This window comes from Ranitomeya variabilis, chromosome 6 (genome assembly GCF_051348905.1).
Source record: "Ranitomeya variabilis isolate aRanVar5 chromosome 6, aRanVar5.hap1, whole genome shotgun sequence".
NCBI lineage: Eukaryota > Metazoa > Chordata > Amphibia > Anura > Dendrobatidae > Ranitomeya > Ranitomeya variabilis.
The window spans coordinates 480419417-480444894 of NC_135237.1; the positions used below are offsets into that span (position 1 = coordinate 480419417).

Consider the following 25478-nt stretch of genomic DNA (forward strand, 5'->3'; position numbering starts at 1 on the left):
AATATGGTGCGAATCAGTAAGATAAATATGTCAGTGTTACGTTCTGCACCATGTGGCGATGTAAAATAATGCTTTTTACTAACAGCACAGGTGGAGACATCGCACCCATCGAATATCTGATCATGTGTGTCCACACCTTGCACCCAACCGATCACCTGTTTTTTAGATCCAGCAGTGGCCAGATGTAAATGATGAAATGAACTGGGACAGCACAGTGCCACTCCTTGTGTGGTGGACATTCACAGGTACTGCAGATCAATTCCTATTAACTGAAAATGGAGCTGAACCACCGCGCCAGTGAACGGCCAATAGACAGCATACGGAGCTGTGCCGTGCCATTTCTGTTCACAATTTTCATCGGCCACTGTTGGAGATAAAACAGCTGGTCTGTGGGGCTGCCGTGGTGTGGATCCCCCACGATCTGATATTGATGGTCTATCCTATGTATGAGTCACTAATATCTTAAGTCTGGCCAGCCTTTAGTAATATGGTTGGCATCTACAGAGGTCCGAGCAATTCCTCGCTACATACGATGACTGTGGGCCACTTCCCCGTGTCACTCTTCCGGAGTTGGAGGGTTGACAGATTTCCGGTGCCACAAGTTAATAGCCATCACAGCTTGTAGAAGGTGGCGTGTAAGGGATTTTTGATATGGGGATTGGGACACGTGCAACCTAAAGAGCAGAGTGCCCTCCGAGGTGTTAGGAGTCGGACCGTCTCTCACGTCACGTATAACGAGAAGGACAGTGTTACAGATTCCTCTGGGGTAAGCGCCACATTACCGAGGGGTCGTACCACGGAGAACACAGCACAACGCTCTAGAATTGTGATCAGGTTCTCCTCACTTACCAGTATGACATGCTAATCCATGGTATACCAGTCATATACCACAATAATATGGCTGCATAATGACATACGAGATTAATGAAAAAATGACACTACACAAAAACAAAGCCAAAAAAAAGGTGATTTCCTCACCAGGTTGGTGGAAGCTTGGTGACAGTTCTCGCGCCACAGCCCTGGCAATGTCAGACTCCTGGCGTGCAGCTTGGCTAGCCTGGTCAGCAGCATCCCCCTTGGCACGAGCATGAGCTGTCCTACAACAGAGGAGAAATGTGGTTATCGAAGGCATGGCAGCCTGAGGGTTACGTAACGCGCACGTCCACACTCCTTCGTGGCTTTACCAGGTGACAAGTATAGGAAAACAAACAGTCTGCTCAGAAAGATGACAAAGGACAGATGTCACCGGTGTGTAACGGGAACAAACAGGAGATTGTGTGCAGAGGACCTGGTCAACATACATGACCGAAGCCATCACAGGGACATGACCATTCAGAGGCTGAAAACTCGTGGTAGACACCTGGGTGTGCGCCTCCATTACTCTCACCACAAATATACCTCACGGACACGTCATAAAGATATCTGCTGGAATTTCCCCTAAAGGAGGACCTGATAATGAATGCCAGGATCAGCTTACTTTGTAAGGCAGAGGTATCTCCGGCCCACATCTGTGCATAATAGCTGAGGCTGGGCATACATTTGTAGATTGTGAGCCCTCGCGGGCAGGGTCCTCTCTCCTACTGTACCAGCTGTGACTTTCTGAAAGATGCTTAGGTTGGAAATTACCATTCTGATATCAATGTAAATGGGGTACGACTGATGGGAACAGGACCGCTGCCCTACATATCTAGTCACTTTCAATTACTTTTTACATATTATGATTAATTTGTAGATATAATGACAACAAGTGAACAGAAAAGAAAATAATCAAAATCATATGGAATATCAAAACTACACCGGGAGTTATTCTTAGTGCACATTTATGGTTTGCTCTTTCCATTACAGAAATATCATTTGCTTGGATTAAAGGGACTGTTGCATCTTCTGTCTTCGGGAGCACGTCGCTCCTCTGCCTCTTGGCTTACTAGAGGGCAATGTGCTCCTGAGAAATCTCAGTTCAGACCAGCAGCATTAAGTCATTGGCCAAAAGGCTCCCATGCTACAACATCAGAGGACCAGACACCGAAGCAAGTCGGATTCAACAATATGGCCATCTAAAAAGCAATGCTTGCCAGCTGTATTACAAAAAGATAGCTTGCTCCGTAATCATAAGTCTGGCCACCGCTAATAAGCTGCAAAGGTGGCCGGTATCAAAGTCAACGAGTAGTAAACAAAGGAATTAAAAATTCCTCCGGGTCTTGAGAATAGAGAGGATTTCAATAAGAGGTCAATTGTAAAGTTGTTTGTTTTCACAAGCATTTTGGAATTCTACCCATTTGATAAGGTGAGAAAACCTGTAAGTCAGGGGAATCCATTTTTAGAAGTTAGAAGTTTTCATGATGACGCCAATCTTTATATTTGAAAAGGGAAAATCAATTCCTCTATTTCCGGTTAGTAATGAATTAAAAAAATAATCATTTATTTAAAAACTTGGCTGTACCCCTGTATTTGTGCCTTTTCATATCCACACAATCCAGACCAAACAATAATTTAGTAAATAATGGCTGCTCTGCCCGTGGTTTCTTGTGGCATGTGAGGGCTACAACGTGGTGTAGTCTCCTTTGATCCTTGACACTTCGATCTCGAGTGATCCCTGCATCACAATAACTCCCAATTAATGACCTTTTGATCTGCAACAAATGCATCAAAGGATTTCTGCCTCTTATAAAGTCTTCTTTGGTTGTTTAGTTAATTTTCCCGATCTTGTTTCAAACCGATTCATCAAATGCGACTTTTTAACAACTTGACAACATTTTGCACAAATGTACTTTGCCTACCCCTGGAGTGATTTATTTGAACAATAGGATTTTTTTTGCACAAATGTTGCGGGTTTTTCGTGGGACGTGTTATTTTTTTTGCTCTGAAAAGATTAAAGACAAAAACATTTTTGATTGTGCACAAAATTAATCAATCATGTGCTCTATTTTGAAAGACCTGGAGCAAAAACAGCAACAAATACCACAAGACCAAAAAAAAACAAAAAAACAATAGAGAGACATAAAAACCGCAAATGAGGAACCTGGGCCTTCATCTTTTGGAAGAGTAATCTGGTAAAATTGTACAAATTGTGAGTTAAGGGTATGGGTGGGGGCCAATATCTGCCAATCGCTCCCACTGTGGGAGCGCTCTGAATATGTAAGACATAAATTGGCAAGCTGGGTGTGATGCTGATTCACTGCATCCAATATGTCGCATGTCCGTCTCTGCAGGTGAGCCACAGGAGTCTGACGAAGAATAGTGGGCTTGAGATTTCTTGAAATCCCATCCACTATGCTGTCACATCTGGACACTGCACAAGTACTCAGCGTCCAACCCGCAGCATTTACTGATCGTCTGCACATACCCTAAGCATTTTCAATACATATATTCCAGGGTTTAGGGTGATTTTACACAGCTTGGCATTCATCTTGAAAGGACATCAGGGAGGAGCAGTGTAAGAAGATTGCTGCTCACACCAATCTGCATGGATGAAAACCACAGCTCAAACTGCTTGGCCGTCTATCTTTTCAGTGCTGGACCTATAGAAGTATTATCTCCTCCTGCCCTACAATAACAGGACATAGAATAGACAGTAATAGTCTTATTTTTTTTTTGCCTAAATTTTGCAATTTTTAAATTGCTCTTATTTTTTTCCGGCTCTTCATTACATTACTGGTAAAATACTGAAACATTTCAGTGACGTAAACTGACATATTGGTTGCTTGCTGCATGATAACTAGCCTGTTTTTTTCAGGAAAACAATCTGGACTTCTTGGAATCGTGTTTGACAGTGAACAGCTGACATCTCAGCTTTTCTGATGTATAACCTGCTAGCTAACAGTACACAATGGGAAGAGCACACCCCGCCACATGCTCACGAAGAACAATTAAAGGGACGGCACCAAATGTTCCATCAGCCAACATTTCCTGCTTCACTCTGCACCGTGTGCATGTCCGAGAGGCAATGACATGGCGCAAGCCGCCTACCATGTCCCAAGTCACGGCGTCCACCACAACCAGATTAGCACCCTGAAATTGTAATGCACAGTATTCTATAAGACAGGTGTATACAGGAGCTTTGTATTCAGCAGCCACCTTATTAAAGCCTTAATGACCTGGAGAGTCTTTTTTTTTTTCTTCCTTGTCAAAAGAGCCATAACTTTTTTATTAATCAATCAATATACAGTGGCAAATTAAAGTTTGGGCACCCCTGGTCAAAATTACTGTTATTGTGAACAGTTAAGCAAGTTGAAAATCAAATGATCTCTAAAGTTAAAGATGATAAATTTCCTTAGTATTTCAGATGAAACAAAAATATATTTTCATCTTTTACATTTTAAAAACTACCAAAAGGAAAATGGGCCGATGCACAAGTTTGGGCACCCTGCCTGGTTAGTACCTAGTAGAACCCCCTTTTGCAAGTATCACAGCTTGTAAACACTTTTTGTAGCCAGACAAGAGTCTTTCAGTTCTTGTGTGAGGGATTTTCATCCATTCCTCCTTGGAAAATTCTTCCAGCTCTGTGAGATTCCTGGGTCGCCTTGCATCCTCTGCTATTTTGAGATCTAGCCACAGATTTTCAATGATGTTCAAGTCAGGGGATTGTGAGAAACATTGTAAAAGCTTCAGCTTGCGGCTTTTGAGGTCGTCTATTATGGATTTTGATGTGTGTTTAGGATCATTATCCATTTGTAGAAGCCATCCTCTTTTCAACTTCAACTATTTTACAGATAATGCTATGTTTGCATCAAGAACTCGTTAAAATTTCATTGAATCCATTCTTCCCTCTACCCATGAAATGTTCCTGGTGCCATTGGCTAAAACACAACCCCAAAACATGATTGGTCCACACCCATGTTAAATGGTTGGTGAGATGTTTTTTTCCTGAAATTCTGTGCCCTTTTTTCTTCACACACACCTTTGATCATTGTGGCCAAAGAGTTCTATTTTAACCTCATCGGTCCACAGGACTGGTGAGGACACATGAGAGGTTTTCTTCTGATGACTCTTCTATGAAGGCCATATTTGTGCAGGTGTCTCTGAGAAGTAGAACAATGTACTACAATTCCTAGAGTATTGTCTTGGCCTCCACTGTTCCCGCCATTTCTTAATTACATTTCAAACTGAGGAAAGGGCAATTTGAAAATGCTTTGCTGTCTTCTTATAGCCTTCTCCTGCTTTGTGGGTCTCCACCATTTTCTTTTTCACATTGCCAGGCAGCTGCTTAGAAGAACCCATGGTTGCTGTTTGACACAAGGTTAGAGGAGGCTGGATTTTTATAAAGGTTGGAAATTTGCATCACCTGGCCTTTCCCCACGATGATAGTGAACAAGCCATAACCCTAACACACAAATCCACACTTTTGCATTGGATCATTTTTTTTAATTTTTAAAATGTAAAAAAAATGACAATTGTTTTTGTTGCCTAAAATACCAAGGAGATGTGTCCTCTTTAACTTTAGACCTTTTAGAGATCATATCATCTTCAACTTGCTTAACTGTCTACAATAACAGTAATTTATGATACAATTTCATGGAAAATGGAGAGATAAATTCCATCGTTTTGCAAAACATACCCGATTCCCTTACTTTTTGTTTTTACATTGTTTATTGTGTGGGCAAAATGACCTGGCAACATGATCCTCCAGGTCAGTACAAGTAAGGTGATTCCAAACTTGTACAGTTTTTATTATTTATTTTAATGGTGAAAAAATTAGGACATTTGTAAAAAAAAAAAAAAAAAAAAAAATGCAACCATTTTCTGAGACTCTTAACTTTTTTTTTTAACCTTTATATTAATCAACCAGGTTGAGTGCAGTAAAGTGGGGATGCAGCAAACCCCCGGCTGCCATGCTAATACATCGGTTCCTCGTTATCACGCTACGCAGGGCCAAAGGTAGTCGCTACATGCGTGCACCGGCAATAATGTCACTTAAGTGCTGTAGCCAGACATTGACAGCGGCATTTAAGTGGTAAGACAGCAGCGACCAGAGTTAATTCCAGGCAGATGCTGACTAGCTAAAATGGCCGGTATCCCTAACAGGTAACCCCCACATGTATTCAAGCTGTCTAGCAGCCGCAAACCATGCAGCTGTGACGACAAACTAAATCCCCGAGCACGCTGAAATACTCGGGAGACCACCGGAGCAGCGAGTATACTCGCTTATCACTACTAAAAACCTTTCAGGAAGGGTTAATGAGGGGGTTAACAGGAAGCGGCTTTTTTACACTTTCATTTCACCAGTGACTGGAGTTTTTATAGGGTAGGCCATATTTAATGATCACCTTACAGGTAATTTTGCTTGGCATGATTATTCATCTACCTTTTTTTTTTTTTTACACTGTCCTAGCTGAAATTGCTATTTTAGGGGGTAGGGGGGATCAGGGCGAGCAATCAAAGATGAAACTTGCACAATGAAGGGGTACATTTCATAAAGTCAATGTCGTTGACTTGCAGACCCACCTCCGTTCTGAAGCAGCGCCCACCACAGCAAATCCGTCAGTGGGATGTGACATTCAGCAAAATACTTTTATATAATAACTAGATGGCAGCCCGATTCTAAAGAATCGGGAGTCTAGAATCCATATATACTTTATTTATTCAAATGTAAGAATAATACAATTAATAAATAATAGTAAGAAAGAACAAAAAATGGCTAGACTCACCAGCTCTTGACAATTCTTGACAGTACGGCACATTTCTGATTGGTCGCTCGCGGCAGGCGGCAACCAATCAGAAAAGTGCCGCGCACCACGAAGGCATATATCTTTGTCCACCCTGAGCGGGTGTAGGACGCTGGTGACGTCACTTATCTCCGGACATTATCTCCGGACAAAGCCACAGAAGTTGGCACAAATTGCCGGAAGTAGTATTCTAGCCAATTATATATTAGATTTTAATGTTATCAGTGTTTACCTTTGAACGTTTATATTGTATTGTCCTGTCACCAGCCATGTGTACGATTATCGGCCGAAAGCCTCTCTGGAACCAATAATCACCCCATGTAAAGGTATCTTTATAAGTTAAAGATTCAGAATACTATGACTTTTATCATATCCTGAACAGTCAAGTTTTTTATGAACCGTTAAGGTTTTCTGGTTGAAGTAAAAAAAACTCTGAGTGTTTACAGTTTGAAACCATAAAATGTTGAAAAATTATGTCATTCTTGAGTATATCACTTAATGGTGCTCATAAACGTGTCAAATTTGATCTATAATATACTTTAATATACGTTACTTTAATCTTTAATATACTTAAGAACAGGGCCCCAGACATCACACAGGGGGTCTGAAACACCGCACAGTGGTCCATAATATCGCTGTGCTCTGCCTGGGGCCCCATATGCTGCCTGGGGCCCCTGTGCTCTGCCTGGGGCCCCATATGCTGCCTGGGGCCCCTGTGCTCTGCCTGGGGCCCCATGTTCTGCCTGGGGCCCCTGTGCTCTGCCTGGGGCCACTGTGCTCTGCCTGGGGCCCCATATGCTGCCTGGGGCCCCTGTGCTCTGCCTGGGGCCCCATATGCTGCCTGGGGCCCCTGTGCTCTGCCTGGGGCCACTGTGCTCTGCCTGGGGCCCCATAGGCTGCCTGGGGCCCCTGTGCTCTGCCTGGGACCACTGTGCTCTGCCTGGGGCCCCATATGCTGCCTGGGGCCCCTGTGCTCTGCCTGGGGCCACTGTGCTCTGCCTGGGGCCCCATATGCTGCCTGGGGCCCCTGTGCTCTGCATGGGTGTAGGACACTGGTGACGTCACTTATCTCCGGACATTAGCTCCGGACATTAGCTCCGGACATTAGCTCCGGACAAAGCCACGGAAGTTGGCACAAATTGCAGGAAGTAGTATTCTAGGCAATTATATATTAGATGGGCATTTCCTGAAGGAAATACATGGTGCTTGAACAGCGCTACCAGCTTTACAGCAGCACTTTTCACACACGGGACTGGGGGGCGCGCTTACTTTTGCACCCGGGGGCGCACTTACTTTTGCACCCGGAGGCGCACTTACTTTTGCACCCGGGGGCGCACTTACTTTTGCACCCGGGGGCGCACTTACTTTTGCACCCGGGGGCGCACTTACTTTTGCACCCGGGGGCGCACTTACTTTTGCACCCGGGGGCGCACTTACTTTTGGGGCCGCACTTACTTTTGGTGGGCGGGGCTCCTCGGCCTCCGATTTGGTTGGTGGGGCCCCTCGTCCTCCGATTTGGTGGGTGGGGACCCTCGGCCTCCGATTTGGTGGGCGGGGACCGGCCTCCGATTTGGTGGGCGGGGACCCTCGGCCTCCGATTTGGTGGGCGGGGACCCTCGACCTCCGATTTGGTGGGCGGGGACCCTCGGCCTCCGCTTTGGTGGGCGGGGTCCCTCTGCCTCCGATTTGGTGGGCGGGGACCCTCGGCCTCCGCTTTGGTTGGCGGGGCCCCACGGCCTCCGATTTGGTGGGCGGGGTCTCTCTGCCTCCGCTTTGGTGGGCGGGGCCGCTCAGCCTTCGATTTGGTGGGCGGGGCTCCTCGGCCTCCGATTTGGTTGGCGGGGCCCCTCGGCCTCCGATTTGGTGGGCGGGGCCCCTTATCCTCCGATTTGGTGGGCGGGGACCCTCGGCCTCCGATTTGGTGGGCGGGGCCCCTCGGCCTCCGATTTGGTGGGCGGGGCCCCTCGGCCTCCGATTTGGTGGGCGGGGACCCTCGGCCTCCGATTTGGTGGGCGGGGACCCTCGGCCTCCGATTTGGTGGGCGGGGACCCTCGGCCTCCGATTTGGTGGGCGGGGACCCTCGGCCTCCGATTTGGTGGGCGGGGACCCTCGGCCTCCGATTTGGTGGGCGGGGACCCTCGGCCTCCGATTTGGTGGGCGGGGACCCTCGGCCTCCGATTTGGTGGGCGGGGCCCCTCGGCCTCCGATTTGGTGGGCGGGGCCCCTCGGCCTCCGCTTTGGTGGGCGGGGCTGGGCCCCTCGGCCTCCGCTTTGGTGGGCGGGGCCGCTCGGCCTTCGATTTGGTGGGCGGGGCTCCTCGGCCTCCGATTTGGTTGGCGGGGCCCCTCGGCCTCCGATTTGGTTGGCGGGGCCCCTCGGCCTCCGATTTGGTTGGCGGGGCCCCTCGGCCTCCGATTTGGTGGGCGGGGCTCCTCGGCCCCCGATTTGGTTGGCGGGGCCCCTCAGCCTCCGATTTGGTGGGCGGGGACTCACGGCCTCCGATTTGGTGGGCGGGGACCCTCGGCCTCCGATTTGGTGGGCGGGGACCCTCGGCCTCCGATTTGGTGGGCGGGGACCCTCGGCCTCCGATTTGGTGGGCGGGGACCCTCGGCCTCCGATTTGGTGGTCGGGGACCCTCGGCCTCCGCTTTGGTGGGCGGGGCCCCTCGGCCTCCGTTTTGGTGGGCGGGGTCCCTCGGCCTCCGATTTGGTGTGTGGGGACCCTCGGCCTCCGCTTTCGTGGGCGGGGCCCCTCGACCTTCGATTTGGTGGGCGGGGCTCCTCGGCCTCCGATTTGGTTGGTGGGGCCCCTCGGCCTCCGATGTGGTGGTCGGGGCCCCTCGGCCTCCGCTTTGGTGGGCGGGGCCGGGCCCCTCGGCCTCCGCTTTGGTGGGCGGGGCCGCTCGGCCTTCGATTTGGTGGGCGGGGCTCCTCGGCCTCCGATTTGGTTGGCGGGGCCCCTCGGCCTCCGATTTGGTGTGTGCTCTGCCTGGGGCCACTGTGCTCTGCCTGGGGCCCCATATGCTGCCTGGGGCCCCTGTGCTCTGCCTGGGGCCCCATATGGTGCCTGGGGCCCCTGTGCTCTGCCTGGGGCCCCTGTGCTCTGCCTGGGGCCACTGTGGTCTGCCTGGGTGTAGGACACTGGTGACGTCACTTATCTCCGGACATTAGCTCCGGACATTAGCTCCGGACAAAGCCACAGAAGTTGGCACAAATTGCAGGAAGTCGTATTCTAGGCAATTATATATTAGATTGTCCTGTCACCAGCCATGTGTACGATTATCGGCCAAAAGCCTCTCTGGAACCAATAATCACCCCATGTAAAGGTATCTTTATAAGTTAAAGATTCAGAATACTATGACTTTTATCATATCCTGAACAGTCAAGTTTTTTATGAACCGTTAAGGTTTTCTGGTTGAAGTAAAAAAAACTCTGAGTGTTTACAGTTTGAAACCATAAAATGTTGAAAAATTATGTCATTCTTGAGTATATCACTCAATGGTGCTCATAAACGTGTCAAATTTGATCTATAATATACTTTAATATACGTTACTTTAATCTTTAATATACTTAAGAACAGGGCCCCAGACATCACACAGGGGGTCTGAAACACCGCACAGTGGTCCAAAATATCGCTGTGCTCTGCCTGGGGCCCCATATGCTGCCTGGGGCCCCTGTGCTCTGCCTGGGGCCACTGTGCTCTGCCTGGGGCCCCATAAGCTGCCTGGGGCCCCTGTGCTCTGCCTGGGTCCCATATGCTGCCTGGGGCCCCTGTGCTCTGCCTGGGGCCCCATAGGCTGCCTGGGGCCCCTGTGCTCTACCTGGGACAACTGTGCTCTGCCTGGGGCCCCATATGCTGCCTGGGGCCCCTGTGCTCTGCCTGGGGCCCCTGTGCTCTGCCTGGGGCCCCATGTTCTGCCTGGGGCCACTGTGCTCTGCCTGGGGCCCCATAGGCTGCCTGGGGCCCCTGTGCTCTGCCTGGGGCCCCATATGCTGCCTGGGGCCCCTGTGCTCTGCCTGGGGCCCCATGTTCTGCCTGGGGCCCCTGTGCTCTGCCTGGGGCCACTGTGCTCTGCCTGGGGCCCCATATGCTGCCTGGGGCCCCTGTGCTCTGCCTGGGGCCCATATGCTGCCTGGGGCCCCTGTGCTCTGCCTGGGGCCCCATAGGCTGCCTGGGGCCCCTGTGCTCTACCTGGGACCACTGTGCTCTGCCTGGGGCCCCATATGCTGCCTGGGGCCCCTGTGCTCTGCCTGGGGCCCCTGTGCTCTGCCTGGGGCCCCATGTTCTGCCTGGGGCCACTGTGCTCTGCCTGGGGCCCCATAGGCTGCCTGGGGCCCCTGTGCTCTGCCTGGGACCACTGTGCTCTGCCTGGGGCCCCATGTTCTGCCTGGGGCCCCTGTGCTCTGCCTGGGGCCACTGTGCTCTGCCTGGGGCCCCATATGCTGCCTGGGGCCCCATATGCTGCCTGGGGCCCCTGTGCTCTGCCTGGGGCCCCTGTACTCTGCCTATGGCCCCATGTTCTGCCTGGGGCCACTGTGCTCTGCCTGGGGCCCCATATGCTGCCTGGGGCCCCTGTGCTCTGCCTGGGGCCCCATATGCTGCCTGGGGCCCCTGTGCTCTGCCTGGGGCCACTGTGCTCTGCCTGGGGCCCCATAGGCTGCCTGGGGTCCCTGTGCTCTGCCTGGGACCACTGTGCTCTGCCTGGGGCCCCATATGCTGCCTGGGGCCCCTGTGCTCTGCCTGGGTGTAGGACACTGGTGACGTCACTTATCTCCGGACATTAGCTCCGGACATTAGCTCCGGACATTATCTCCGGACATTAGCTCCGGACAAAGCCACGGAAGTTGGCACAAATTGCAGGACGTAGTATTCTAGGCAATTATATATTAGATGGGCATTTCCTGAAGGAAATACATGGTGCTTGAACAGCGCTACCAGCTTTACAGCAGCACTTTTCACACACGGGACTGGGGGGCGCGCTTACTTTTGCACCCGGGGCGCGCTTACTTTTGCACCCGGGGGCGCACTTACTTTTGCACCCGGGGGCGCACTTACTTTTGCACCCGGGGGCGCACTTACTTTTGCACCCGGGGGCGCACTTACTTTTGCACCCGGGGGCGCACTTACTTTTGCACCCGGGGGCGCACTTACTTTTGCACCCGGGGGCGCACTTACTTTTGCACCCGGGGGCGCACTTACTTTTGCACCCGGGGGCGCACTTACTTTTGCACCCGGGGGCGCACTTACTTTTGCACCCGGGGGCGCACTTACTTTTGGGGCCGCACTTACTTTTGGTGGGCGGGGCTCCTCGGCCTCCGATTTGGTTGGTGGGGCCCCTCGTCCTCCGATGTGGTGGGTGGGGACCCTCGGCCTCCGATTTGGTGGGCGGGGACCGGCCTCCGATTTGGTGGGCGGGGACCCTCGACCTCTGATTTGGTGGGCGGGGACCCTCGGCCTCCGCTTTGGTGGGCGGGGACCCTCGGCCTCCGCTTTGGTGGGCGGGGACCCTCGGCCTCCGCTTTGGTGGGCGGGGTCCCTCGGCCTCCGATTTGGTGGACGGGGACCCTCGGCCTCCGCTTTGGTTGGTGGGGCCCCTCGGCCTCCGATTTGGTGGGCGGGGACCCTCGGCCTCCGATTTGGTGGGCGGGGCCCCTCGGCCTCCGATTTGGTGGGCGGGGCCCCTCGGCCTCCGATTTGGTGTGTGCTCTGCCTGGGGCCACTGTGCTCTGCCTGGGGCCCCATATGCTGCCTGGGGCCCCTGTGCTCTGCCTGGGGCCCCATATGCTGCCTGGGGCCCCTGTGCTCTGCCTGGGGCCCCATGTTCTGCCTGGGGCCACTGTGCTCTGCCTGGGTGTAGGACACTGGTGACGTCACTTATCTCCGGATATTAGCTCCGGACATTAGCTACGGACATTAGCTCCGGACAATAGCTCCGGACAATAGCTCCGGACAAAGCCACGGAAGTTGGCACAAATTGCAGGAAGTAGTATTCTAGGCACTTATATATTAGATGTGGTGGAATAAAAACACTGGGACGCAACCTGTAAAAAATATATTGTAATGCACCTCAGAATAAAGGCGCAGTTAGGATTTTCACGTGCCCTTTACACGGTGAAAATGAAGCGGCGGTCCCTGGCAGATTTCATCAGTTCTGCTATAGCAGGGGTGATATCTGTGATGAATGCATAGTGATATTCACATGAATTATATGCGGATTTGAGTCAGTGTGCATCTGTACTGAGATTTAGGGTAGAACATGTCTGTGGAGTTATTAATGAGCGGCATTAACACTTCCGCTGGTTATTCCGTGAAGCGGCTCCGCAGAGTTTCCGGGACAGTTAATATTTCATACATGAAATCACTGCACGGTGTCTGATGTGAGTGTGGGTCACCTGGGAAAATGTTGTGGAGAAGCTAAGGCCCCAATCATCAGGGCTGCTTTTGGAAATGTGTGCAGGAGTAAGGTGCGCTATATTCATTAAGAGGCGAGCGTCTTTTAGGGACGGCCCCTTTATCTTGTTAGTGCAGCTTTCCCCTCAGACTGCAGAGCTCTCCTGTCCATAACATGGCCGCAGGTGGAGGAGCATGTGATCGGCCTCAGCTAATCCCACCTAAGACCGCTCACATGGGAAAGCGTTATTTCTATTGGAGGAGGCTGATGGGCCGGTCTGGTCACATCTCCTCCACCAGCGGACATATTATGGACAGGAGAGCCGGTCAGTGTGTGAGGAAAGCTGCACTAACACAACAAGTGGACAACCTCTTTAAAGGATGTGGCGCATCTTTCAGCAGACTTTGGTACAAAAAAAGAGAGTACATTTCTGAGGTAATTTATGGCACTTTTTTGGCGTAAGTTATAATGAATGTATTGTCCCCACTTGGTCAGAGCCACCTAGGACTGTGCCAAGTCGCAAACAATTACATCAGAACTGTGGTGAAAACTGATGAATCAACCCTAAAAGTGCCTCTGTAGCTCCTGCGGGCAGTGGCTCTGTAGCTCCTGCGGGCAGTGGCTCTGTAGCTCCTGCGGGCAGTGGCTCTGTAGCTCCTGCGGGCAGTGGCTCTGTAGCTCCTGCGGGCAGTGGCTCTGTAGCTCCTGCAGGCAGTGGTTCTGTAGCTCTTGCGGCCAGTGGCTTTGTAGCTCCTGCGGGCAGTACTTCTGTAGTAAGACCTGATACACCATGAGCTGTCGCCGGTCCGTCTTCACCTCTCTGAGTGCAGTCACCACGCTCAGACAGCTGCCTGACACATTTAGGATATTTCACGCACATCCGGCAGTTCTGGTGTGCACTCAGAATAAGTGTGAAATCTTATATAATGGAATGATGTCAAGCCATTCCCTGAACACAATGGTGCCATATAATATGGACATACACACTTTAAAGGAGCATTCTCCTGGAAATGTAGAAAAGTGGAGACATAATTCTCCTATTCATATTTCTACGTATACAGACTTGCAAATTCTACAAGAGGAGCCTGGATACAGATTAAGGAAACTTGTAAATTCCTTGCAATAGTTGATAAGTAACAAACTTCATATATAGCAGGAGCTGTCCATTTACAGAAAGCCCTTCAGAGAAGCATGCCTGCAGACACTGAAATACACCAGACGGCAACACAGTGCTCGTAATGTCAGGACCAGGCGTCTGTGAGGAGGGAGCACTATTATACAGTAATGTCAGGACCAGGCGTCTGGCAGGAGGGAGCACTATTATACAGTAATGTCAGGACCAGGCGTCCGTCAGGAGGGAGCCCTATTATACAGTAATGACCGGACCAGGAATCTGTCAGGAGGGAGCACTATTATACAGTAATGTCAGGACCAGGCGTCTGTGAGGAGGGAGCACTATTATACAGTAATGTCAGGACCAGGAATCTGGCAGGAGGGAGCACTATTATACAGTAATGTCAGGACCTGGCGTCTGGCAGGAGGGAGCACTATTATACAGTAATGTCAGGACCAGGCGTCTGTGAGGAGGGAGCACTATTATACAGTAATGTCAGGACCAGGCGTCTGTCAGGAGGGAGCACTATTATACAGTAATGTCAGGACCAGGCGTCTGGCAGGAGGGAGCACTATTATACAGTAATGTCAGGACCAGGCGTCTGTCAGGAGGGAGCACTATTATACAGTAATGTCAGGACCAGGCGTCCGTCAGGAGGGAGCCCTATTATACAGTAATGACCGGACCAGGAATCTGGCAGGAGGGAGCACTATTATACAGTAATGTCAGGACCAGGCGTCTGTCAGGAGGGAGCACTATTATACAGTAATGTCGGGACCAGGCGTCTGGCAGGAGGGAGCACTATTATACAGTAATGTCAGGACCAGGCGTCTGGCAGGAGGGAGCACTATTATACAGTAATGTCAGGACCAGGCGTCCGTCAGGAGGGAGCCCTATTATACAGTAATGACCGGACTAGGAATCTGGCAGGAGGGAGCACTATTATACAGTAATGTCAGGACCAGGCGTCTGTCAGGAGAGAGCACTATTATACAGTAATGTCAGGACCAGGAATCTGGCAGGAGGGAGCACTATTATACAGTAATGTCGGGACCAGGCATCTATCAGTAGGGAGCACTATTATACAGTAATGTCAGGACCAGGAATCTGGCAGGAGGGAGCACTATTATACAGTAATGTCGGGACCAGGCGTCTGTGAGGAGGGAGCACTATTATACAGTAATGTCAGGACCAGGCGTCTGGCAGGAGGGAGCACTATTATACAGTAATGTCAGGACCAGGAATCTGGCAGGAGGGAGCACTATTATACAGTAATGTCAGGACCTGGCGTCTGGCAGGAGGGAGCACTATTATACAGTAATGTCAGGACCAGGAATCTGGCAGGAGGGAGCACTATTATACAGTAATGTCAGGACCTGGCGTCTGGCAGGAGGGAGCACTATTATACAGTAATGTCAGGACGAGGCGTCTGTCAGGAGGGAGCACTATTATACAGTAATGTCAGGACCAGGCGTCTGTCAGTAGGGAGCACTATTATACAGTAATGTCAGGACCAGGAATCTGGCAGGAGGGAGCACTATTATACAGTAATGTCAGGATCTGGCATCTGGCAGGAGGGAGCACTATTATACAGTAATGTCAGGACCAGGCGTCTGTCAGGAGGGAGCACTATTATACAGTAATGTCAGGACCAGGCGTCTGTCTGGAGGGAGCACTATTATACAGTAATGTCAGGACCAGGCGTCTGTCAGGAGGGAGCACTATTATACAGTAATGTCAGGACCAGGCGTCTGTCAGTAGGGAGCACTATTATACAGTAATGTCAGGACCAGGAATCTGGCAGGAGGGAGCACTATTATACAGTAATGTCGGGACCAGGCGTCTGTGAGGAGGGAGCACTATTATACAGTAATGTCAGGACCTGGCGTCTGGCAGGAGGGAGCACTATTATACAGTAATGTCAGGACCAGGAATCTGGCAGGAGGGAGCACTATTATACAGTAATGTCAGGACCTGGCGTCTGGCAGGAGGGAGCACTATTATACAGTAATGTCAGGACCAGGCGTCTGTCAGGAGGGAGCACTATTATACAGTAATGTCAGGACCAGGCGTATGTCAGTAGGGAGCACTATTATACAGTAATGTCAGGACCAGGCGTATGTCAGTAGGGAGCACTATTATACAGTAATGTCAGGACCAGGCGTCTGTCAGGAGGGAGCACTATTATACAGTAATGTCAGGACCTGGCGTCTGGGAGGAGGGAGCACTATTATACAGTAATGTCAGGACCAGGCGTTTGTGAGGAGGGAGCACTATTATACAGTAATGTCAGGACCTGGCGTCTGGCAGGAGGGAGCACTATTATACAGTAATGTCAGGACCAGGCGTCCGTCAGGAGGGAGCCCTATTATACAGTAATGTCAGGACCAGGCGTCTGTCAGGAGGGAGCACTATTATACAGTAATGTCAGGACCAGGCGTCTGTCAGGAGGGAGCCCTATTATACAGTAATGTCAGGACCAGGCGTCTGGCAGGAGGGAGCACTATTATACAGTAATGTCAGGACCAGGCGTCTGTCAGGAGGGAGCACTATTATACAGTAATGTCAGGACCAGGCGTCTGTCAGGAGGGAGCACTATTATACAGTAATGTCAGGACCTGGCGTCTGGCAGGAGGGAGCACTATTATACAGTAATGTCAGGACCAGGTGTCTGTCAGGAGGGAGCAGTTGTAGCGCCCCCACTGCCGCAGGGCCGAGGGGTACCCGGTACCGGGCCTCTGAGTCTCTGCTTCTGGGGTTGTCACGGCGGCTAGGCCCCGGTCCGTGACCCTGCCGTGGGGCGCACAGTGAATGATAGGTGTGGATGTTGGTGGTGCAGTTGTGGGGGTGCAGGTCGCGGTAAATAACGAGGACACCAGGTTGCAGTCTCTTTACCTCTTTACTGGAGATCTCTGAGTCCTCAGTCCAGAATATGGTTCACCAGGCTGCGCAAGTCCGGCCGGTCCAATGGCACCTACAGAGTTCACTTCACAGGTGGAAATCGGTGCCTTCCTTCTTAGCGCTATGTGTTGTAGTCCTTCCCTGCTATGCTTACGGAAAGTACCCCACAACCGTTGTGTCTGTTTCTCGTGTTCCCTCACAACTCGATTAACTGATCTTCTGCTAATCTTCCGTCCCTTCCTGATGTTACAGTTAGAACGGCACCCGTTTGTCGGGTAGGCCTGGAGTTCTTCCGGGACCCTAGAGACGCCCCTCTCCCGCAATTGCCTCCCAAGACTTCATAGGTGATTTAGGTGAGACAGCCCGCCTGAGACTGACTGTCCTGCCGCTGTTTAGAGTATTGCTTGAAGCTCTCTAATGAAATACTCCCTCGGCGTTCCGGCCACCGGTAATGCGCCTCAGTAGGGTGTTGCTCCGGTCTTACAGCATGACCCCTACTGGTATTCTCCTATTGCTTGATCTCGTTTCTCACTCAGCACAATCTATCTCGCTTCTAGTCCTTTCTTGGGTCCCGCCGCTTCCCGGAGCTGGCGCGGACCCGTTACGTTCTTTTTCAATGCCAAGCCTCTGTCAGGATCCCACCCCTGACAGAGACCCTACTGTCTCTTCCTCCACAACACCCTCTGCCACCAGGTGTTGCTTCGTTCAATCCAGTCAGCTTTCTCTCCTAACTTCCTGCCTGACCCCCAGTTTACCCACTATGGTGGGGAGTGGCCTAATGAATAGAACCCTTAGCTCCCCCCGGAGGCCCAGCTGTGAAATCTATTGGTGTCTGTGATACCTGATCAGATGAACTCCTTCAGTGCCATCGGACGCACCGTAGCTCCCCATAGTGGCGGAGCCACAGTACTGCAACGACCAGGACTCTGGGGCGCTGCACACTATTATACAGTAATGTCAGGATCTGGCGTCTGGCAGGAGGGAGCACTATTATACAGTAATGTCAGGACCAGGCGTCCGTCAGGAGGGAGCCCTATTATACAGTAATGTCAGGACCAGGCGTCTGTCAGGAGGGAGCACTATTATACAGTAATGTCAGGACCAGGCGTCTGTCAGGAGGGAGCACTATTATACAGTAATGTCAGGACCAGGCGTCTGTCAGGAGGGAGCACTATTATACAGTAATGTCAGGACCAGGCGTCTGGCAGGAGGGAGCACTATTATACAGTAATGTCAGGACCAGGCGTCTGTCAGGAGGGAGCACTATTATACAGTAATGTCAGGACCAGGCATCTGTCAGGAGGGAGCACTATTATACAGTCTGTCCATGTCCTTCAGAGCAGTAATCACTTGATACTGACTTTGCTGTATGACAACTTCTAGGCAGAGACTATAGATCCTGCTGAGGACGCCCATGCACTCTGCAGGTCACATTGTGTGTTTCACACTCCACATCCATTGTAGGAATACTATTATTTCACCTATTCACAACTTCATAAAGGAGCTAAAGGTGTCTAACTGAAAGAAGCGCGAAGAACGATCCCCTGACAGCTCAGGATCACATCACCACATATACCGTAACTGCAGGGTGAGAAAATTATATTTCAGTTTCTGCCCAAAGCTTCCCTTAAAAATCTCTAAAAGAGAATCTCCAACTTATTTTTCCAGTTACTCTTCATTATGGTAACAAACTCTATATTTACTTCTTTGGCCACGTTCACACAATGTAGAAAATTTACTTTGATGATTTGGTCACAAATATTTAACAAACCATCATGCAATGCGCAGGGGTTACATATTCTGCACCACAAATCCTGACTGTGTGAACATTCAATTCTTTCTGGTGTAAATCAAAAGTAAGATCTTTGCTGAGGGTCCCAGCGGTCGGACTGGTGCTGATACTGATGTACAAATGCTCAGAATCATTAGCTGTGAAGGGCCGCAATGTACAGAACTGGAGTGTCGACATTTCTCGCGGGGCTAGCGGTGATCTCATTCAGGTCGCCGAAGTTCATTGGGCCGCTTCAGTGACCTGCGGTAACCACAATGATGTCACCGCAGGTCACTGAAGCTGCACTCTGACGCTCAGTGTCTCCTGGATGCCAGGCTGTACGGTTGCATCATCCCCCACCGCTCATCAAGGCATCCAGATGAAGCAGAGATGGATTATGGTGTAGGAGAAATGGATTATCCTTGGACATGTGAGGAATATGATTTTTTTTATTTTTTATTCTACACTAATAAATAGGTAAAAGAGGGTGGGCAGTGTTTATTCCAAATAAAGGACATTATTCTGGCTGTGTCTTTATTACAACCTTACCATGGGGTTATTTAATGGGGGCGTCTTATAGACACCTCTCCATTACTAACCCCTGGGCTTGATTTCAGAGGCCATCCCTTTTCTATGTACACTCCTTACTATTTATGTGTGATCTGTACACAGGCCCCATCCCTGTCCTATATACATTCCTTACTATATATAAGTATCTGAATACTAAATGTCCACAAACTGTAATTCGCCCAAAAGGACACTCACATGGAATAACAACAAAAAATATCCATACAGGTACAATTGCCCCTGGATAATGAGTGATGTAGGCAGAAGAATTTATAAAATATATTTTATTAGAATAATATAAAAAAAGGACAAAACAATAAACAGGGCTAAAAAACCTCGATATGGAAGGACAAATACTACAGGCACTGCATGGTAGAATACAATAGTGTATAAGGCCTGGCTGTAAAGGATGCTATTGCGATATCTATATAACTGTATGTATTAATGAATAAAAAGGTGGCATATAGGTTTAATAATATTATAAAGAACCGGCCGATAAAAAATGAACATACCTATATAAATAAATGTAATTAAATAAAGTATAATCCGCCAAGTTCTATAGCACGCCTATATTCAATCTTCCTATGTAGCTATCTAAATATATGATTATATACAGTAGACAATCATAGTAGACACGTCTAGTAAAATGGAGATGCGGCAATACATTAAATATTAATAGCCATGTGCTACAAAAAACAGGTATACCACATAAGGTGCTAATAGCCTATATATAGATATAAGTGCAAAAGGTACACTCTAAGTGCCGATAATGCTGATACAATTCCGGTGTATATTACCCATCTATCATACTTGCAAATGCCAGTGCCTGCAAAATAATCCCATATAATACCAAGGCCTTACCGCCAGAAAAGATGCTTTAATACCGTGTCTGGTGTCCTTCCCTCCCGCCCGACGGGCGCCGTTTCGCTGCTCGCTTCTTCCGGGGGCGTGTACGGAGAGGGGTAATAACGCTGTATAAATAGGCCGTATGTGATTGTGATAGGAGGAATCTCCAAGCTTGGTGGCGCATGCGTCAGGTCTTATCGTCCCTTTCAGAGTGAAAAGGTGACTTCCAGGAAATGCCTGTTGGAACGCACTGCGGTTACAAGGTAGGCACACCCGGAAGTCGCGGGGAGTCTGACCTAGCGCATGCGCACATCGGAGAGGGGTAACTAATAATTAAGATCAAATGGCAAATAATGCTCAAACGAGTGCGGCAGCAGTAAAGGTGGCTAGTGTTGAAGATAATTACTAATAAAGTGCTAATAGTGACGATGATATATAATAAAGTGCCCAAACGTGCCCGTAGTGGAACTCTGTAATTTATTAATAAATATATTAATAAATATCCAAATTTCATAGTTGATATGTTGAAAAAACGATAAAAAAGTGCATCATAATACAATGCAATGACGGGGACGATAAGACCTGACGCATGCGCCACCAAGCTTGGAGATTCCTCCTATCACAATCACGTACGGCCTATTTATACAGCGTTAGTACCCCTCTCCGTACACGCCCCCGGAAGAAGCGAACAGCGAAACGGCGCCCGTCGGTCGGGAGGGAAGGACACCAGGCACGGTATTAAAGCATCTTTTCTGGCGGTAAGGCCTTGGTATTATATGGGATTATTTTGCAGGCACTGGCATTTGCAAGTATGATAGATGGGTAATATACACCGGAATTGTATCAGCATTATCGGCACTTAGAGTGTACCTTTTGCACTTATATCTATATATAGGCTATTAGCACCTTATGTGGTATACCTGGTTTTTGTAGCACATGGCTATTAATATTTAGTGTATTGCCGCATCTGCATTTTACTAGACGTGTCTACTATGATTGTCTATTGTATATAATCATATATTTAGATAGCTACATAGGAAGATTGAATATAGGCGTGCTATAGAACTTGGCGGATTATACTTTATTACATTTATTTATAGGTATTGTTCATTTTTTATCGGCCGGTTCTTTATAATATTATTAAACCTATATGCCACCTTTTTATTCATTAATACATACAGTTATATAGATATAGCAATAGCATCCTTTACAGCCAGGCCTTATACACTATTGTATTCTACCATGCAGTGCCTGTAGTATTTGTCCTTCCCTATGGAGATTTTTTAGCCCTGTTTATTGTTTTGGTCTTTTTTTAATATTATTCTAATAAAATATATTTTTATAAATTCTTCTGCCTACATCACTCATTATCCAGGGGCAATTGTACCTGTATGGATATTTTTTGTTGTTATATATGAGTATCTGGATACAGGCTCCATCCCTATCCTATATACACTCCTTACTACATATGTGTGTTCTCGGTACAGGCTCCATCCATGTCCTATACACTCCTTACTTTATACAGGTGCTTCTCACAAAATTAGAATATCATCCAAAAGTTAATTTCAGTTCTTCAATACAAAAAGTGAGCCTCATATATTATATAGAGTCATTACAAACAGAGTGATCTATTTCAAGTGTTTATTTCTGTTAATGTTGATGATTATGGCTTACAGACAATGAAAATCCAAAAGTCATTATCTCAGTAAATTAGAATATTTAATGTAAAACACCTGCACAGGCTTCCTAAGTATTTGAAAAGGTCCCTTAGTCTGCAGTAGGCTCCACAATCATGGGGAAGACTGCTGACTTCACAGATGTCCAGAAGGCAGTAATTGACACACTCCACAAGGAGAGTAAGCCACAAAAGGTCATTACTAAAGAAGCTGGCTGTTCACAGAGTGCTGTATCCTGCATATTAATGGAAAGTTGAGTGGAAGGAGAAAGTGTGGTAGAAATAGGTACACAAGCAACCCGGGATAACCACAGCCTTGAAAGGATTGTTAAGAAAAGGCCATTCAAAAATTTGGGGGAGATTCACAAGCAGCGGACTGCAGCTGGAGTCATTGCTTCATGTGCCACCACACACAGACGTGTCCAGGACATGGGCTACAAGTGTTGCATTCCTTGTGTCAAGCCAGAAGCGTCTTACCTGGGCCAAGGAGAAAAAGAACTGGACTGTTGCTCAGTGGTCCAAGGTGTTGTTTTCAAATTAAAGTAAATTCTGCATTTCATTTGGAAATCAAGGTCCCAGAATCTGGAGGAAGAGTGGAGAGGCCACAATCCAAGCTGCTTGAGGTCTAGTGTGAAGTTTCCACAGTCAGTGATGGTTTGGGGAGCCATGTCATCTGCTGGTGTAGGTCCACTATGTTTTATGAAGGCCAAAGTCAGCGCAGACATCTACCAGGAAATTTTAGAGCACTCTGCTGACAAGATTTTTGGAGATGGAAATTGATTTCTCCAGCAGGACTTGTCACCTGTCCACACTGCCAAAAGTGCCAATACCTGGTTTAAAAACAGCAATGTCACTGTGCTTGATTGGCCAGCAAACTCGCCTGACCTTAACCCCATAGAGAATCTATGGGGTATTGTCAAGAGGAAGAAGAAAGACACAAGAGTCAACAATGCAGACGAGCTGAAGGCTGCTATCAAAGCAACGTGGGCTTCCATAACGCCTCAGCAGTGCCACAGGCTGATCGCCTCCATGCCACGCGGTATTGATGCAGTAATTGATGCAAAAGGAGCCCTGACCGAGTATTGAGTGTATTTACTGAACATACATTTCAGTAGGCCAACATTTCGAATTTTAAAATCATTTTTCAAGCTGGTGTTGTAAAGTATTCTAATTTACTGAGATAATGACTTTTGGGTTTTCATTGGCTGTAAGCCATAATCATCAACATTAACAGAAATAAACACTTGAGATAGATCGCTCTGTTTGTAATGACTATATATTATGAGTTTCACGTTTTGTATTGAAGAACTGAAATAAAATAACTTTTTGATGATATTCTAATTTTGTGAGAAGCATCTGTATGTGTGATCTGTATACAGGCTCCATCCCTGTCCTATGTACACTGCTAACTATATATGTGTGATCTGGGTACAGGCTCCATCCCTGTCCTATATACTCTCCTTACTATATATGTGTGATCTGGGTACAGGCCCCATCCCTGTCCTATATACTCTCCTTACTATATACAGGTCCTTCTCAAAAAATTAGCATATAGTGTTAAATTTCATTATTTACCATAATGTAATGATTACAATTAAACTTTCATATATTATAGATTCATTATCCACCAACTGAAATTTGTCAGGTCTTTTATTGTTTTAATACTGATGATTTTGGCCTACAACTCCTGATAACCCAAAAAACCTGTCTCAATAAATTAGCATATCAAGAAAAGGTTCTCTAAACGACCTATTACCCTAATCTTCTGAATCAACTAATTAACTCTAAACACATGCAAAAGATACCTGAGGCTTTTAAAAACTCCCTGCCTGGTTCATTACTCAAAACCCCCATCATGGGTAAGACTAGCGACCTGACAGATGTCAAGAAGGCCATCATTGACACCCTCAAGCAAGAGGGTAAGACCCAGAAAGAAATTTCTCAACAAATAGGCTGTTCCCAGAGTGCTGTATCAAGGCACCTCAATGGTAAGTCTGTTGGAAGGAAACGATGTGGCAGAAAATGCTGTACAACGAGAAGAGGTGACCAGACCCTGAGGAAGATTGTGGAGAAGGACCGATTCCAGACCTTGGGGAACCTGAGGAAGCAGTGGACTGAGTCTGGTGTGGAAACATCCAGAGCCACCGTGCACAGGCGTGTGCAGGAAATGGGCTACAGGTGCCGCATTCCCCAGGTAAAGCCACTTTTGAACCATAAACAGCGGCAGAAGCGCCTGACCTGGGCTACAGAGAAGCAGCACTGGACTGTTGCTAAGTGGTCCCAAGTACTTTTTTCTGATGAAAGCAAATTTTGCATGTCATTCGGAAATCAAGGTGCCAGAGTCTGGAGGAAGACTGGGGAGAAGGAAATGCCAAAATGCCTGAAGTCCAGTGTCAAGTACCCACAGTCAGTGGTGTGGGGTGCCATGTCAGCTGCTGGTGTTGGTCCACTGTGTTTCATCAAGGGCAGGGTCAATGCAGCTAGCTATCAGGAGATTTTGGAGCACTTCATGCTTCCTGGCACCTGCTCACAGTGCCAAAACCACTGGTAAATGGTTTACTGACCATGGTATTAATGTGCTCAATTGGCCTGCCAACTCTCCTGACCTGAACCCCATAGAGAATCTGTGGGATATTGTGAAGAGAAAGTTGAGAGACGCAAGACCCAACACTCTGGATGAGCTTAAGGCCGCTATTGAAGCATCCTGGGCCTCCATAACATCTCAGCAGTGTCACAGGCTGATTGCCTCCATGCCACGCCGCATTGAAGCAGTCATTTCTGCCAAAGGATTCCCGACCAAGTATTGAGTGCATAACTGAACATTATTATTTGATGGTTTTTTTGTTTGTTATTAAAAAACACTTTTATTTGATTGGACGGTTGAAATATGCTAATTTATTGAGACAGGTTTTTTGGGTTATCAGGAGTTGTATGCCAAAATCATCAGTATTAAAACAATAAAAGACCTGACAAATTTCAGTTGGTGGATAATGAATCTATAATATATGAAAGTTTAATTGTAATCATTACATTATGGTAAATAATGAAATTTAACACTATATGCTAATTTTTTGAGAAGGACCTGTATGTGTGATCTGGGTACAGGCCACATCCCTGTCCTATACTCTCCTTACTATATATGTGTGATCTGGGTACAGGCCCCATCCCTGTCCTATATACTCTCCTTACTATATATGTGTGATCTGGGTACAGGCCACATCCCTGTCCTATACTCTCCTTACTATATATGTGTGATCTGGGTACAGGCTCCATCCCTGTCCTATATACTCTCCTTACTAAATATGTGTGATCTGGGTACAAGCTCTATCCCTGTCCTATATACTCTCCTTACTATACATGTGTGATCTGGGTACAGGCTCCATCCCTGTCCTATATACTCTCCTTACTATATATGTGTGATCTGGGTACAGGCCCCATCCCTGTCCTATATACTCTCCTTACTATATATGTGTGATCTGGGTACAGGCCACATCCCTGTCCTATATACTCTCCTTACTATATATGTGTGATCTGGGTACAGGCTCTATCCC

General features: G+C 48.2%; 1 protein-coding gene across 1 annotated transcript in view; it reads right to left on the reverse strand.

Moving 5' to 3' along the window:
* The window catches only part of JPH1 (junctophilin 1), a 183765-nt gene that overhangs the window by 55259 nt on the left and 103028 nt on the right, over positions 1-25478 (reverse strand). Inside the window, exon 3 of the mRNA XM_077270668.1 lies at positions 979-1097. Within this exon, the coding sequence (XP_077126783.1) occupies positions 979-1097 (119 nt within the window). The remainder of the gene's footprint in view (positions 1-978; positions 1098-25478) is intronic.